The sequence below is a fragment of the Chaetodon auriga genome, chromosome 12, assembly GCF_051107435.1.
Source record: "Chaetodon auriga isolate fChaAug3 chromosome 12, fChaAug3.hap1, whole genome shotgun sequence".
Classification (NCBI taxonomy): Eukaryota; Metazoa; Chordata; class Actinopteri; order Chaetodontiformes; family Chaetodontidae; genus Chaetodon; species Chaetodon auriga.
This window is the reverse complement of record NC_135085.1, coordinates 18,426,282-18,442,059: the sequence shown is the minus strand read 5'-3', so window position 1 is coordinate 18,442,059 and position 15,778 is coordinate 18,426,282. Positions and strand designations below refer to the sequence as shown.

At 42.9% G+C, this 15,778-nt stretch overlaps 1 protein-coding gene across 1 annotated transcript; it reads right to left on the bottom strand.

Annotated features, from left to right (window-relative positions):
- Positions 1-2,683: 2,683 nt before the first annotated feature.
- Positions 2,684-7,470, bottom strand: oprk1 (opioid receptor, kappa 1). The gene is made up of 4 exons (XM_076745051.1): positions 7,260-7,470; positions 6,775-7,129; positions 5,671-6,023; positions 2,684-5,236 (listed from the first exon to the last, which is right to left on the bottom strand). The coding sequence occupies exons 2-4, from the start codon at positions 7,017-7,019 to the stop codon at positions 4,698-4,700; spliced, it is 1,137 nt and encodes a 378-aa protein (XP_076601166.1). The 5' UTR covers positions 7,020-7,129; positions 7,260-7,470; the 3' UTR covers positions 2,684-4,697.
- Positions 7,471-15,778: the final 8,308 nt, after the last annotated feature.

Below are 15,778 nucleotides of genomic sequence, written 5' to 3'. Positions count from 1 at the left end.
ACTTCACCTCACTGCCATGGATACCAATTAATCGGTACTATTTTATGATAAGGCACCATTTTTAAGCTGTAACTCATGGATTTATCCAGGGTTAATAAATCATTCACTAATGCTTTGGTGACTCTTTCCCAGACTCCCAGTTCTCTTACAGCATGTACAATAAAATCAGATATAATAAAAATAAGCAAACAGTTGAATTAATGAAAAAACAAAATCAGATTCTTTCTGGCAGGTTACTTCCTTGGGTGGTGGGTGGGGGGAAGAGAGGATGATAGTTCTAAAACCCTGGCTATGAATCTGGTTATACGCCATCAATCAGAGCATTTTTTGTGTTGAGTTTTGTGAAAACTCTCTCTGGCTGGTGTTCATCACCCACCTGCATAATGCTTATCCAAAATCCATTTATTAACATCTTATTAACATTAATCACGGCAGACATGAGGACTTATCAGAAAGTGAAGAACCCAGAAGCTGCATGACTGCCCAACAGAAAAGTATCAACACCAGCCAGAGATTTTTTCACAACTTGGCAACCCCAAACTTATTCATATTAATATCTTCGAAAAGATCTATAAGGCATTACTTATTAAGAATTTTTGAAACCATTAACAATGCAATCAGTTGTATTGATATCCATATAATAGCATATGACATTAGCAGAATATTTAAATCCCAGTTGTCTGTTAACTGTAACATGCGCTATATAGCAAGCACTGAGTGACAGTTTTTCCTTTGGACATTGAAGCCTATTAGAGCCTTATTAGACACAAGAGCCTGTTCTTGAACCTGGCTATATGCAATGGCTTACTAATGCACACTAGCCTTGAGAGACAGAGACAGAGAATAGAAAAAAATCCAGTAATTTTGGTCATTATGGCTGACAGCTTCATGAATGCAGACAAGGACTGATTGATTTAATTTACCACTCAAATCTCTGAGGATTGCTGGGCACTATTAGGCCTGTCAGCTCCTGTAAAGAGCGCTACATCTTCCTCAATGGCACAAAACTCTGTCCTTTGTAATTTGAAATAAAATGAAAAGGAAACCACTGCCCGCCATAGCAGCACCGACAGCGGGGTTCCAGTCCACATTGGCCGGGAGCTCGCAATCGATAGTGGTTTCATTTTTTGAAGATATGATCTCTCATCTTTGTCACTGCACTAGTGTCTCCTACTCGAAATGTCCTCCAAACTAAGCTACAAACACATGGTTTGTGATTGCTTTCCAAATCAGATACTGCTTCAACAATAACTGATCTGACTGTTTTCTGGTCTGCCTTGTTTGGTTAAACCTGCAGCAGCTGATTTTTTTTTTTTGGCACTCAGGAAAGCAGAAACAACAGTGACACAATGTCACCTTTTTAAGTTAATGAGGTGAACATGTTGGCAAACAGTTACTTATTTACACATCCAGCAGTTACGGAGCAACATTATCGTTGATTTGAAGTCGCGTTTTCGGTCACCTGATGAATGTGAGTCACTCACATCCATCTGCTGTTTCTGTTTCTGGGCTCTATCAACTCCTGAGGGAAATATCTGGGTCTTTGCTTTAAGGTTAGGATCATGTGAGGCAGCACCAGATTAATCTGAAATTTGGCCACAAGGCAAAAACAAGCTGAAAACCACAAACCTTCTACCTGTTTGCCTCCACTCTCTGTGTGTTGAGTATGTATTATTTAGTTGTGAGCTCATTATATACTAAAGTAATAAAGACCATAAAACTCAATTTTTCCTCAGGGGCTACTACAAAATTGGTCCTGAAAATTAAACAGGACCTGTTACTTCAGTCAATAATATACTCCAGGGGCTCATGCAGTATGCACAAACACACTTTTAATTAATTTAAGTACCGCAAGGTAATCGCTACACAGCAAACCTGGAGCCTTTGGCCACGCTGAGGTCTGGGGCTTGATAATCCAGCCTTGTATTTAGCATCAACACTATGACTTTGGTAGATGATGGGATGCAAACTGTGGAGTCCAGTGTCAAAGTCACGCTCTTTTTAGCGTGCATCTTGCCATGCTCTTCGTCAGGTCAACGAAAACATAGGTGGTTTTACTAATTTTAACAAATGGGAACAGTCATCCCGTGCAAGCACAGAGGATGTAGGACCTTAGGAAGGTGGCGTAAACCCCTGCTGGTGATACATGTGCGTATCAGAGGAGGATCTGAGGAGATAGCCGTGAAAAGGTCTGAAGCACAGCAAGAACTGGACTGTCAGATATCTAGAAATGATTATCAAGGCTATCTTGGCTATCTATCACCACACCACATTAAGCTTCATGCAGATCTTCTCAGCAACAACCTTCGCACCCACCTTCAAACGCCTGTTCATACCTGAGCGATCAAAGAGGCACAGCGGCACCAGCGTGTCCTTAAGATCCTCGCACAGTGGCTGAAATTGCAGTCACTGCAAATTCCTGTGCAAGGCCACCAACACACAACGGCTCATAATTATACAACAAGCATTGGATTTTTGCTTTTCAGTCAGTGCGCTCACCATGGAAACACTAACTTTGTGTCTGAGTTGAATAGCATTAATATAAGACTGAAAGAAGCCCTGAATCATTGGCTGTTCTGTGACGCTGATCCACATTTTGTCTTTGTCAAACCCACCTGGATATCATTGAGGACAGAAACGAAACCCCTTTTGTCTAGTGTTTTCTTGAAAATGAAGCACATCTCACATTTTACACCTTTATTGTGACTTAGTTGCACATGTATGAAGCATGTTTTGACATTCAAAGCTTAAAAGACCCACAAGATACAGTGATACGATGCAGCAGCACGTTATACACATATGGCACTCACACCTGGATCATTTGTTTATGAATACAATCATGTCTAAAGAGTAAGTTACAGCATTAAAGGAGTAGTTAAACTGTAACCAAGCTAACAGTGGAATGCACTCAGTGAGACTTACATTTTTACCCAGCAAGCTTATATCAGGATATACTTTCATATTCACTTAAAAGAAAATCACCACAAAAATGGATGTGGCTAATTGTTGGTTTCTTACAGCAAGCAGAATAGCTAAAGATAAGGCACACAAAACAAGGCACAAAACACATTTTCTGCTATCACCACTGTATCATCATCATTTAGACAGATAAATATAGGCATGGTTTGCTCTCGGCATCAAGAAAAACCCTCACAAGCCTTATTGAGCCACAATAAGGAAACCAAACACAGCAAATCACTCAACTTAATTTTCATGATGATAAACTCAAATATGCATAGTTATCAAGCTAAAGATAACACACTGAGCAGGGGTTTACAGTATGAATATTAAATTGCACTAACCACAAAAAGCCCTATTGTAAATACAGTATGCTATTGTCACTCCAGCTGTTGGAGCCCTCTGCCCAGGTTCCTCATGTACCACTATCTCTGACAAGGTGAGAGCACACCAGGCTGACAGCACTATGTACAATATTCAACGTAGCGTCAGCAGCTCTAAATGTTCAGAGGTGTGGAGCGGCGTCAGATAAAAATAGTGTCTTACAGCACAAAGGTTGGCTTTAAAGAAATGTAGTCGCTGATATGCCGACGCTGAATGTCAACCGTCGTGTCAAGGAGAAAACACTTTGATTCAGTATCTTGTTGTGGTGAATTATGGAGGATGATCCCTGAGAGGCTATTCAATATTCTACATGGGTTCACAGCTAAAGTGAGACTCTTCAAAGATATAGACTATTCACACATTTACAATACAGCAAAGCACCAAACTGCTATTCACACGAAACAGAGTTTAAATCAAAGCTCATAATGTGGTTTAGCCCCCCCAAAATAATCAGGTGCAATTAGTTATTTCCATTCTGTGCACAAAACAGCGTTGATCTTTAGACATGTGTGAGAACTTCATTAATCACTTCTATGTGAGACCCTATAGGACAATTTACAGGTCAGATAAACAAAATATGATAAGCTGCATAATAAAATACTTTTGGTTTGTCTTGTATGGACATCTTTCGTGATCTTTTGATGTCAGCAGTGTGGAAAATAATATCGTAATAGTCTTAATACATCAATACTTCAGAAGGGATTTTATACATTAATACTCTACAATGATTTAGCATCTGGCTGGGCTGTGATCCTGGAGGCATCTTTGAAAGAATCACTGTCTCATAGGCTTTTGATCTAAACATCATCTTAAAGGACAAGCCTGGTGTTATTCTCTATTTTTCTAAATCAACGGATCCACAAAGACCAAGAACAACAATCAACTTGTCTGTCACTCAGTTCTTTTTGATTTGTCTAAAAGTCCCAAATAATATATGCAGTTTCATTTTTATTTGAAGTAATTGAAGCGGGACATTGTAGACTTCTGCAAATATTACTCTAACCAGAGGAAATCGTGTATTTAGTGGGGACTATTTTCAGCGGCGGATTGATACACAAACAATGAGAGAATAACCGTGACCAGGATTTGGCTCCACAGGCAGAACCAGTTTGTAGGATCAACCCTTTGATGGTTTTGGTCATTTGATGGGATTTGTTGACAATAAGAAAAATGTAGAATATCACCACATTGTCCTGTAGGTGAACATGCTTTTGAGTTCTCTGACCACCATGTTGGATAAATAACAATCGCTCTCTTTAGCCTTTCCCTCAGATGGCAGTGGTGATTTGAGTCAGTCCCAGGTCGTTGGAGTCCTCCCAGCCCTGATAAGGCATGGAGGACATGTCCATGGCTAGTCATACGGGTCTGGCCTGCCTCATATCTCCCCGGGCTTCTGTGGGACAGGAGTGGTCCCGCAGGGTGCTCCTCACCCGGCTCACCCCTTGACAGTCTCCGTGTCCTTGGGCTCCAGGGCAGCAAAAGTCCCTGAAGCACCTCTTGAAGTTCTCGTCCAGGAAGGCGTAGAGGATGGGGTTGAGGCTGCTGTTGGTGTAGCCCAGCGCCACGCAGAAGAAGTAGGCGGCCATGACGGCGGTGGTCTCGGGCACGTTGCCTGACAGCGCTTTGACTAAGATGAAGATGTGGATGGGCGTCCAACACACCACGAAGACGGCGACCACCACCAGCACCAGGCGGGTGATCCGGCGGAGGTTGCGGTCCTTCTCGCGTGAGCCCGACAGCAGGCGCACGCTCTTCAGCCGCATGACCATCAGCGTGTAGCAGACGGTGATGATGATGACGGGTGCCACAAAGGCGAAGATGAAGACGCAGATCTTCATCAGGGTGTCCCAATAAATGTAGGGTTCAGGGAATTGTAGGGCACATTCTGTAGTCCCTGTTAAAACAGAGTGAACTGATTTGACCAAATACAGAGAACAGTCATATTTAACTCAGGAGTGAAAAATGTTTGACACAGCAGCAGCAGCAGCAGCAGCAGTAAATCTTTCAAGCTTTTCTCATTCTCAAAGAGGACCCATTATACCTGTCATAGCTTCATCTGGTCAAGTAGCTATAATGAATGTGAAGGATGCTTCCTGCAGCCAATTGAGATAATTCAAGGCGAGGATGTTAGGCTGCAATGATGCTTCAAGTTTGAAATTGTATGAGTTCATGTGCAGCTGATAGATGGTATTTTGTCTCTGTTGCAGAGACAAAGGTGGAATAAACCAGACAAACAGAGCAGAAAGACAGACTTGCAACCACTGTTAAACATCAAAGGTGGAATCATACAAGCACAAAGCAGTGTGATTACATGCAAGGTCAAGCTACCATTATTGGTCTTCGTGCTGCCAAGTATCATGGCAGGGATCCCAGCAGCAGACGACAGCACCCAGATGATCACGTTGATGATCTTGGCCTTGACGGGGGTGCGGAAATCCAGGGCCTTGATGGGATGGCACACGGCCACGTAACGGTCCACGCTCATCATGGTCAACGTGAAGATGCTGGTGAACATGTTGTAGTAATCGATGGAGATGAAGACTTTGCACGCCACCTCGCCGAACGGCCAGGAGCTGAGCAGGTAGTCGGTGCTCTGGAAGGGCATGGTGGTGGTGACCAGGGCGTCGGCCACGGCCAGGTTGAAGATGTAGATGTTGGTGGCTGTTTTCATCTTGGTGTATCTATTGCGGAGGGCGGAAACATGGAAACATGAAGAGCTTGAATGCATTTCTTTGTCAGTTGTCTCACTTTTTTGTTGTTTAAATCCTCTCAAAGAAGAACAAGATTAATGAAATCACTTTTCAGATGAGGATTTGTCACCAAGGCGATCAGCTCTAAACAGATTAACTTCAGCCAAAATACTGTGTACAAACACAGGGAACCACAGGGAGAGACTGCTTTTTCCACTCTCATCTCTTAAGGCTTTAAAATGCCGCCTATCAAGGCTGATCTCACATCCAAGATTCAAAACGAAGGGGCCATCATGAGGCTTTAAAAGGAACATCATATGAACGGATGAGCGTGGAGAGGAAAAACTGACATTATAATCTCTACAAACCTTGTTACAATCTATAACGCACAGTCGTCACCGGTGAGGAAAAAATGGCTGAGGCTGGATGGATTCAGCTTTCCAATTAAAGAAAAACACCTTTAAACACGTGCAACAACACAGAGGTGGAAAAAAACCTCTAAGAACTACACATGCAAACATATTTAATTACACTTGTATTTTCAGTCTCATGATCTCCGTTTATGGCTCTGTGCTGATCAGTTACAGCATTTTCACTGCTGTTAATTTATGTTCAAAGATTAACAAGGCTCTGAATTTCCCATCGCTTCACGAGCCACATGCCTGCAGGTGCGCACGCGATTTCACTCGAACCTGCATTGTGTTTTTGACAAAGCTGACATATTTCAAAGATGAAAACTCACCTAATGATGACATACATCACCAAACAATTCCCCGCCAAGCCCACCACAAACACCACGGAGTACACCGCGACTATAATGGGGATGATGGGCGACATGGGCTCGGGTTCAGCGTCCCAGGTGCCGTTGGGTGTGTAGTTGAAGACGTCCGATAAGGCGGGCTGCCATGTGAAGTTTGGGATGCACTCCTCCGGCTGTCCCGAGGGACACCTGTCCTCTTTGTAGATGTGCACCACGCTGCTCTCCATGGTGCTGATCGCTGCCTGCACCGGCCGGGTTGCTGCTGCTGCTGCTGCTGGGCGTAAACTGACCGCTCAACTTCAACAGATGTCGGCGAGGACTGCTGGATTTACGATGACTGCAGGAAAAAAAAACACACAAGAACAGCACATTTCTCTATTAGCACAGATGATGCCTCAAGTGGAAGAAAACGGAGCGCAACAGCCCGCGCTCAAGGACATCAAAACAGAAGCGTAACACCACCGTACCTGTTTTCTGCCTCTAAAAAGTTCATGCAAATGCAGCAACACTGACGAGGAGTTTCTCACTGGGCGCTCAGCCACAGATTAGAATCCCGCTGCAGGAAATGTGGTGTAAACAAAAGGTTTCTGTGCAGTTGTGGACAAGCAGAGAATCCACTGCCTGTGCCACCGCTGCGTCCCCGAAGGTGCGCACTGGAAGCCCGCACTGCTGCTCAGTGACATCAGAGGCTGAGCCAACAGATATGACAGGATTCAGCCAGCAGAACGGCTCTATGCATCTCAGTCAGATGAAAATACAGTTACCACATGCATTGAACGCTTCGTTTAGATTTGGTTAATTATGTTTTTTTTTCCTCGTAAAACGCACCACTAATTATTAAAACCTCTGCTTGCCTATCCAGCCATATTAACCTAAAATAAATATTAATTTTCTACATTGTGATGAGTTCACGAGTTAACACTCTGAAAAGAAAAAGAAGTATTCTACAATATCATGTGCACATGTGTCTGTAAATGTTTACTTTCCCATCAATCCTGCCAGGAGATGTTCCCATGCACCTCCTGTGAGAAGTGCCACTGTGATGCAAACATGCAGAGTGCTATCAGGTGTTGAAGAGGCATGAAGTAAGGACACCTAACAGCAGCCTTAAGACCACTGCATCTGTATCTGCCAGCAGCACCAGATTAGAAGATACGAACAGTGTTACAGAGAGGCCTTCATGTAAAAACTGCTCATTGCATCACATCTGCTACATTTTCATTATCTCCTCTCAGCTTACACCTTTGTCATGTGCAGTTTCCTTAAAAAAATCCACTAATCATCCCTCCAACAATGCAAAACGTAGCAGCAGTGAGAGCTCGAAATGACAAGAAAATCAGGCTCTAAATAAAGAAAACACCCATGCGGACAGAAATCACAGGCTCTTCCTCTATAACCAGTCTCCCTTGTTTTTTTTCTCCCCCAACGGATAGGAGACAGATTTCAACCAGCACGTAATTAAGCGGGCGCTGTTTCCCTCCTTTCATGCACTAACACTCGTTGCTTGGAGACCCATCATGGCCAGGTGTTGCTTGAGGGACAAAGCCTTTCTGTAGGTGTGTTGCTATTGTTAGGGGCCGCACAAGCTCGACTTTGTTTGCTCGTACAAATATTTGATACAACTTCGCCGAGGTCCGCCTTCAACCTTGAACAGGCAGTAATAAGAGGGTGAATCACATCATGAGAGCTGCAGAGGAGGAAAAAGACAGTTACAGTGTTTACCCTCAGCCCTAATAAAGGTCTGTTTACGCACACATACAATCTGCTGCTCTTCCTTTGGCACTTGAAACGGGTCGTTTTATTTGAGTTCCAGAGGAGGAGAGGAAATGTTTGTTATGCAACCTCCCGTATATGAGGGCTGACAATGAATTCCTTTTCACGTTTCACTGTCCTTCCAGAGGTACTCTGCATTCAGCAAAATGCATCAATTAACGGTCTCATGATGAGGATTGGAATTCAGCACCAAGACATTAGCGCTTGATCATTTCACATTTGGATGAAAAATGTGTGAAAGCGTGAAAAAAAAACCCCCTCAGTCTTTTGTTGGGACATTTCCCAAATGATTGCACAGAGAGCCAGGCTTTGTCAGGTGTGCTTCACCAGATGGTTACAGACTCATTTTGCTTTCTTTCATTTATCCTTCACGATGTGAAACTTGTGACAGCCGTGCGCTTGCATTGTCACTTTCCTGAGGAATCCCCTGAACACCCATTGCCATATTAAGATCAAGACAAAGAGACGCCTCAATTTCCGAGCAGCTCTTCAAGGCGAAATAAGCTCTCTCTATAGCAAAATGTAGATTTCGCAGACAGAAACCATTCCCCATCTGCAGTGCAATACTGATTTGATCCCATAAGAATATTATTGATTAAACTTCAAAATATCTGCCTCCAAGGCTGAGCCAGACCTGCCTCACTTGGAGAAAACACTGCTCACTTCTGATCATCACCTTGCATGTGAAATTCATTGAAACAGACGATACTAATCTTACTGATGAAAGAAAGAATTAACATCAGTTCATTTTGGTGAGTTTAGTTTACTGGTTCTATTGTTCATAAGTCTATCATATCAATACTAGATAAAATGTTTGGTGATCACACCGTTTCTTCCTGAAAACAGCAGAAAAGAGGCTGATGAGAGCGATAAAAGTCAACCCAAACACTGAAGCTGAAGGTTGTAAAAACAAAACAATGAGCTGAGAGGTGCTAAAATGCTGCACAGAGTTGAATGGGTTCATCATCATTCACATTACACACGCTCGTTTAATCCATTGTTCATATGATGTAGCTTTGAAGCGACAGTTTAGGATCACTTTACCAAACAGATATATTATTTCCCATTAAGCCTTCGGTCAGGGTTTGCTCTGTTCTCATAAATGATATGTTCAGTGGTGAGTATCTGAATCCAAACGTCTGGACTTCATTACGTTCCAAATGCACAGTCCATCAAGTCTGCCAGCCTCTCTGGCAGAGGGGTGCAGACCACAAGTTCACAGCAATATGGATGTGATGGATGTACAAGAGGTTGATATGATAATTACTACGACTGCTATTAATAATAATAACACAAGTAGAACAGCCAGCCTGCTCATGTAAGTCATAATATTCATCTCTGAAGACATTCATTATTCACTTTGCATGCATAAGTTTACGGATCTAATGAGGTTTTTCGTGCATAAATCAACAACTGACTTGCAGTCACATCTTTGTGCCTGCAGCTGTGTGTAAAGCTGATTCTGGTTCTGGTCCCAGTCAACAGTATTCACTGCAGCAGCAGTGAATACAGCAGCAGCAGCAGCAGCAGCAGCAGTCTGTCTTTTTCCAGAGAAAATCCAGTTTTTCTGTCCTCTAAACCAAAAATGAAATATCCCTAAATCTGCAAAAATGTAAAGTACAAAGTAATGTCGTGTTCACCCACCCATTGCCCTCTCCACACCACCTCTCTGGAGCAATGATCTGAGCAGGGGGGTTGGAGGAAGTGGTCGTGGGGTAACCGCAGGATGTGCGTGTGGGTTTGAATGCATTTTGGAAATTTGTGAAGTGGATGTTTTCATGCCAAAAACTGGGTGTTATGCTTCACAATGAGACTAAAATCTGATGTATTCATTTTTAAAGGTGTCTTTTCTTTGGGGACCTCATTTTTCTGTCCAAACTGTTCCCCTCTGTCCTCCACTCAGGCTTTAATCAGGTGTTCCTGTTGATGAGATGTGGTGCAATTTTCTTGACTTCTCTAACTACATTCACTCTCTTCAGCAGAATATTTATATTCACTGCGGCGCTTTGTTTGAAATCTCCAGAGTGTGAAAAAGGAAGAAAAGCAGGGTGACATGGTCTTTGTTCATCACTGTCCAGGCTTGTTTTTAAGCGCGTGTGCCACAAAATGAACTCAAAGTACTGCACATGTGTTTGCATATGTCACCTGATGATTGCTGTGGTGCTCATTTGCATACAGGGTGACACTCACTTAGTCTCTGAGCGAGGATTTTACTTTAATAGTCATTGGATGACAGTACACAATGGTAACATTAACTATTCAATTTAATAAATTCAAGCTGAATTAATCAGTTTTTTTTTTTTTTTTGGCCACTCGAGCGCAGAAATCCACAACAAGCTCATCATCTGCTGGTTCACTGGAAGTTTCCAGAACCCGCTGAGAGACACTCGGGGATGCAGCCTTCGTCAGGAACACATAACCTATAGATATCAGGGAAGCTGCTCCCTAAATATTCTTTGAAAAGCTTAAAACATATCTCTTAACTATACAGTAGCCTGTAACCAGCTGTGACTTCCTTCCTTATGGGGACAAAATACGAATCCCCACAATGTAAATGTAAGTTTAAGGCAAGTGGTCATGGTTATGGCCTTCAGGAAATGAAAGTAAGTCCATGCTATGTCCCTGTGTCAGAAATGATGGACGCACAACTGTGTGTGTGTGTGTGTGTGTGTGTGCGTGTGTGTGTGTGTGTGTGTGTGTGTGTGTGTGTGTGTGCGCGCGCACACGTGAGGCGAAATACTTTGAGTTCTCGCCTATTGAGTCTGAAATTGCTGCCTGCCACTGTAGTAAAGGAATAAGAGGAGTGTGGAAACCTTTGATGCTTCTATTCTCATCCTGCTTCTCACTGTTATCACCCAGTGGGTTTTATTCTCCATCTTGTGTTACGTGACTTTTCTTTTCTTCTTTTTTTCATGTGAAGAATTTGGTCCTGGTGATTTCCTTGTTTGCATTTCTTGTATGAAAGATGCTTTACAAAATTCAACATATTATATGGCCTTGAAGGCGACGTGGCTGCCATGTTTCCAACCTACAGCGTGTTCACACATACAGAAAGAGCAGAGCAACCTTATTATTCATCTGGTGTAAGTCCCATAATGACTCTCGTTCGAGCTCAGTTTGAGCCTCAAACGTTTATCGTTAGTTTGCTAAAACTCCACAGCGTTCACAGCTAGTTGTGTCTGCTGTTTGGATCAAAGTCATCCATGCTTGAATAATACGTATCAAATTGGTCATGAAAATGTCTGTTTTTGGTAAAAAAAAAAAAGAATCCTGGGAAGTGAACTTTTTTTTGGACCCCAATATACATGAACAGTGCCTCCACTCAGCAGCTGCATTCAATAATGGATGACTGTCTACGTCCCTCAGTGCTTTACAGCCATGAGGGCTGGAGAGTGCATCCCAAACGCTGTGAGATGCCTATTTAACACATCATACTGATTGCGTTAAACAGGCATCTCACATAAGAACATTTACAAAGATTGATCAGTACAGCCTGAAACTCCAGCCTGGTGTGACTGCACACATCCCAGTGGGGAAACGCTGACTATCCACCTGCGATGTGAGGTCCAGCTCTGAAAGCCGTGTGAATTCGATAATTCTAGTGTCCATAGAGCACAGCTGATTTCACAGCACGAGATAACAGGCATCCACAGCTGAATGTTAGAGACGGGAGCGTCACTTTCAGGCTGCAGGCTGAGCTGTAAATACTCTGGTATTTGTGATTCTCCTTAGATGCAGCCTGAGCTTCACGCCACGTGGCTGCTGGCAGTGTCTTGTTTTGAACGTCACTATGGGAACGGACAGTCTCTGACCCGTGGTTGCAGTAGCAAAGGGATTTGATCGATGAAGCAAGGCAATAATACTCTTTTCTCAGAGAGCAAATATAACAGGCCGGGCAGATGAAGATGTCGAGCAATTTGGGAGCATGAACTGGAAACTTGTCTTGATTTGCTCCTCACACACTTAATTACCTGAATATGCATGAAAAACCTTGACATAAAACACCTTTCTGAGAGAGGTGGAACAAAGCTGAATTGAACAGCCAGCAGTCGCTGCCTCGGGGGGGTTTCATCTAAGCCGACTGCGCACGCAAACAGCCGGTTTCACCCACCGCCTTGACCCTGAACCGCAAATGTGGGTAGCATAATAAAAGAGGCAGTGGGGGAAGAAAAACCATCTGTTTCAGGGTCCAGAGTTCAATCAGTTGTTGCAGGTGAGCATGCACAGGGACCGCAGAGTGCCAGCCACTGTAAACAGCGCTCGGAGAGCAGAGCAGGGCCAGGCAACTGCAGCCGGACGCACTGAGCCTCTACATAAATATTGACTCTGTGTACATCCCAGCTCTCCAGATCTTTCAGACGTCAAAGCACGGAGGAGGAGTGCATCAGAGTTAGCAAAGACTGAAACCTGAATTAAATGCTTGCTAACACAGTCGAAGGACATGTTCCAAGAAGGTGTAGGTTGTTCTTATTGAAAGGAGGCTCTTTATCAGCCAAGGTTAGAGCAGATATTCAGCAGAACGCCGAAAAGTTTAAGCAGACTTGCGCTCTTAAGTAACACGGAAAGTTGGCCGTTTGGTTCAATTTGGACATTCGGAGAGTGAACGAGGGGGACGGTGCGAGCTCCACGGAGGATTCAGAGTTGATGTGAATTCTCCTCATGGGGTTCAACGTCAGCACTGAAGGCATCTGGAAGCAGATTACTCATGGGCATGCTGCTGCCAGCCTGGCCTTCTGGCTGCCGACGCAGCTGTGAGTTCAGCAGACAGTAGCTGTTGTAAATACTAATGTCTCAAAACTCAAAAGTGTATTGTTGCAAACGGGAACTTTTTCTAGACTGGCTGTACAGACTGTAATGAGCATCAGAAAACGACAGGGCTGAACAATAATTCAATATCAGCACTGTGATCATATAAACGTGTTGTTTTATTATATTACACCTTGTACATCTGCACTGAGAAAATGTTCATTTGGTTTTGCATTTGTGGCATTTTGTCTAATATAATGCAGTAGACATTGGAACATTTAACATCTATTTGATTTACTTTTCTGGGATTTGATTGGGCAATATTGCCTTTATTTTCATATTGGATAGTGCAGAGGAGGCAGGGACGAGCTGCAGGTCCCCCGATGGACTCCCCTGAGGGTTTACTGCGAAGCGAGTTCGGCACAGCCAAAACCTAAAACCCCAGTCAGAGATAATCACAATGCTGGTTTTCAGCTTCCTTTTCTTACCCAGGTTTTCTTTAAAAGGCTCCCCCCAAAATCTGTAAACCAACTAAAATCAGTGAAGACCCCCCTTTAATATTCCTAAAAATACACAGGACAATATGAGTACATGCCTGCTCCTATACAGTGCACAGTACTACTAATAATGTGTGATGTTCATTCAGTGATCATTGGACTGCTATGACAAGCGAGCAAAGTAATTATTTGGAGTGTTTGAGAAAACAAAACAAAAATAATTACAGCCACAGTTTTCCATAAAAATACATCGATGTTGATCGAACTGCATTGTTCCTCAGAGATTCATTAAAGGGAAAAATATAAAACAATGCTTGAACTTGGTGCAGTAGGTACCAGGAACAGCCCCGGGTGTCGTTTAAATTAGAAACTCAGATTGTGTGTCTGATCAAAACCTCCTTTAACAGAAGTCAGAGTACATTCAAACAGACGTCTCTTCCCATAGGAAGAATCTGTCTGCGTTTACAGTTTGCAGCTGATTGTTACCTACGCCTGCGTGAGCCGAATGGAAAAGCATGTGTGCAGTCAAGGTCAGATGAAAAGAGGTCAGACAGCTCAGATTCAATTAAAATTCTGATGGAAGAACACCAGAAGTCAACAGCTTTTGATCCTGACTTACTGTATGAGATGGTTGCAAAACAGTTTTCTTTGAAGAGCCATCAGAGTCTCCCGGAACAAAAGGGTGATTGTCATTTTGAGAGGAGATTGCAGATAGAAGCCATGAATGTTGTCTGAGGGACTGAAGGTCTGGGCGTTTCAGTGCGAAGCTGCGAGATGCAAATGAACTTTTTAAAGTCAACATGAGGCTTTTGAATGTTTATTGGAACACAATCAAATCCTTCCTCTTCTCAACTTTGAACGGAGCTTTTGCTTGTTTGTCAGTTTTGAATGAAGATTTGCTGTTTTGTTGTTCACATCACAGGTGCGCAGTTTGTGTTCTGCCAAAAACTTTTGTATTTTAGGAGACTGTGATGTGTTATCTGCTTTTCTGCAATCTTCAAAAGATTGGAGCACGATGGCACCAGCGATGGGACGGCAAATTATTCTCAAGAGTTGGAAGAAACTTGGAGAGGCTTGTTTTGTTTTCGCTCAGGCTGGGTGGCAGTTTGGAAAGGTTGCTGCATGTGAAAGCAGGGCCGCCATTTCCTCGATTATTTGATTAATTATTTGGTCTGCCGTCAGAAAACTAGCCATTACAATGTCCAAAAGCCCAAAGTGAAGCCCAGAGATGCTCACTTTACAATGGCAGACTACAAAAACCAGAAAATATTCACATTTTGACGCTTGAATCTTTAAAAAAATGACTCAAAATCGTTAACCGATTATGAAAAATGTTGAAAATCAAGTTGATTTATCGCTCTGTGTGAAAGAAGGCCACTTAGATGTACAACAAAACAGAAAAATACACCTGTACAAGCAAAATCAATGATGTTTTCACATGGAGGTCATAGTGCTGGTGCTGTACTGGATTATATTCAGACGTGTTTCTAATCTTCTAAATTCCTAATTCTCAGTCGTGTGTGTAAACAGAGAGGACAAAAAATTAGGAACACCTCTCAGCATAACCTCCAGCTTTAAGTATGGCATCAAGAACAAGCATATAATTGAATTTACGCCTTTTAATGTCTCCAAAGACTGAACATCAATGCAGGAAAGGTAGAATTTAAGGCAGAGCTGCTGTATTGATTGTCATTAGATTGCACAGGTGTACCTAATACTGAGTGTGTATTTCTTTTGTCACTGTGAAAGTGACATTGATTTCCATGCTGGAGTTCTGCTTTTGTACATCCAAAAGGAAATTGGGGGGTTTTTGGAAATAGGCTGTCATCTTTTCTGATTTAAAGTACTGATGTTGCGTTTCCAGTCGCCTTTGCAGTCGTGCCACTTTTCATTTCACGACAGAGCATTTTTACAAGTTCTTAATTACCACTTCACAAGCTATTTCTTACTCCCTACTACAGGCACAGTTT

Bases quoted from the DNA above. Each gene is read 5' to 3' on its own strand.
- oprk1 (XM_076745051.1), bottom strand. From the start codon at position 7,019: ATGGAGAGCAGCGTGGTGCACATCTACAAAGAGGACAGGTGTCCCTCG. The intron at 6,024-6,774 runs GTGAGTTTTCAT...CCTCCGCAATAG, and splicing joins GTGATGTATGTCATCATTAG to ATACACCAAGATGAAAACAG. The intron at 5,237-5,670 runs GTAGCTTGACCT...CTGTTTTAACAG, and splicing joins CAGCACGAAGACCAATAATG to GGACTACAGAATGTGCCCTA.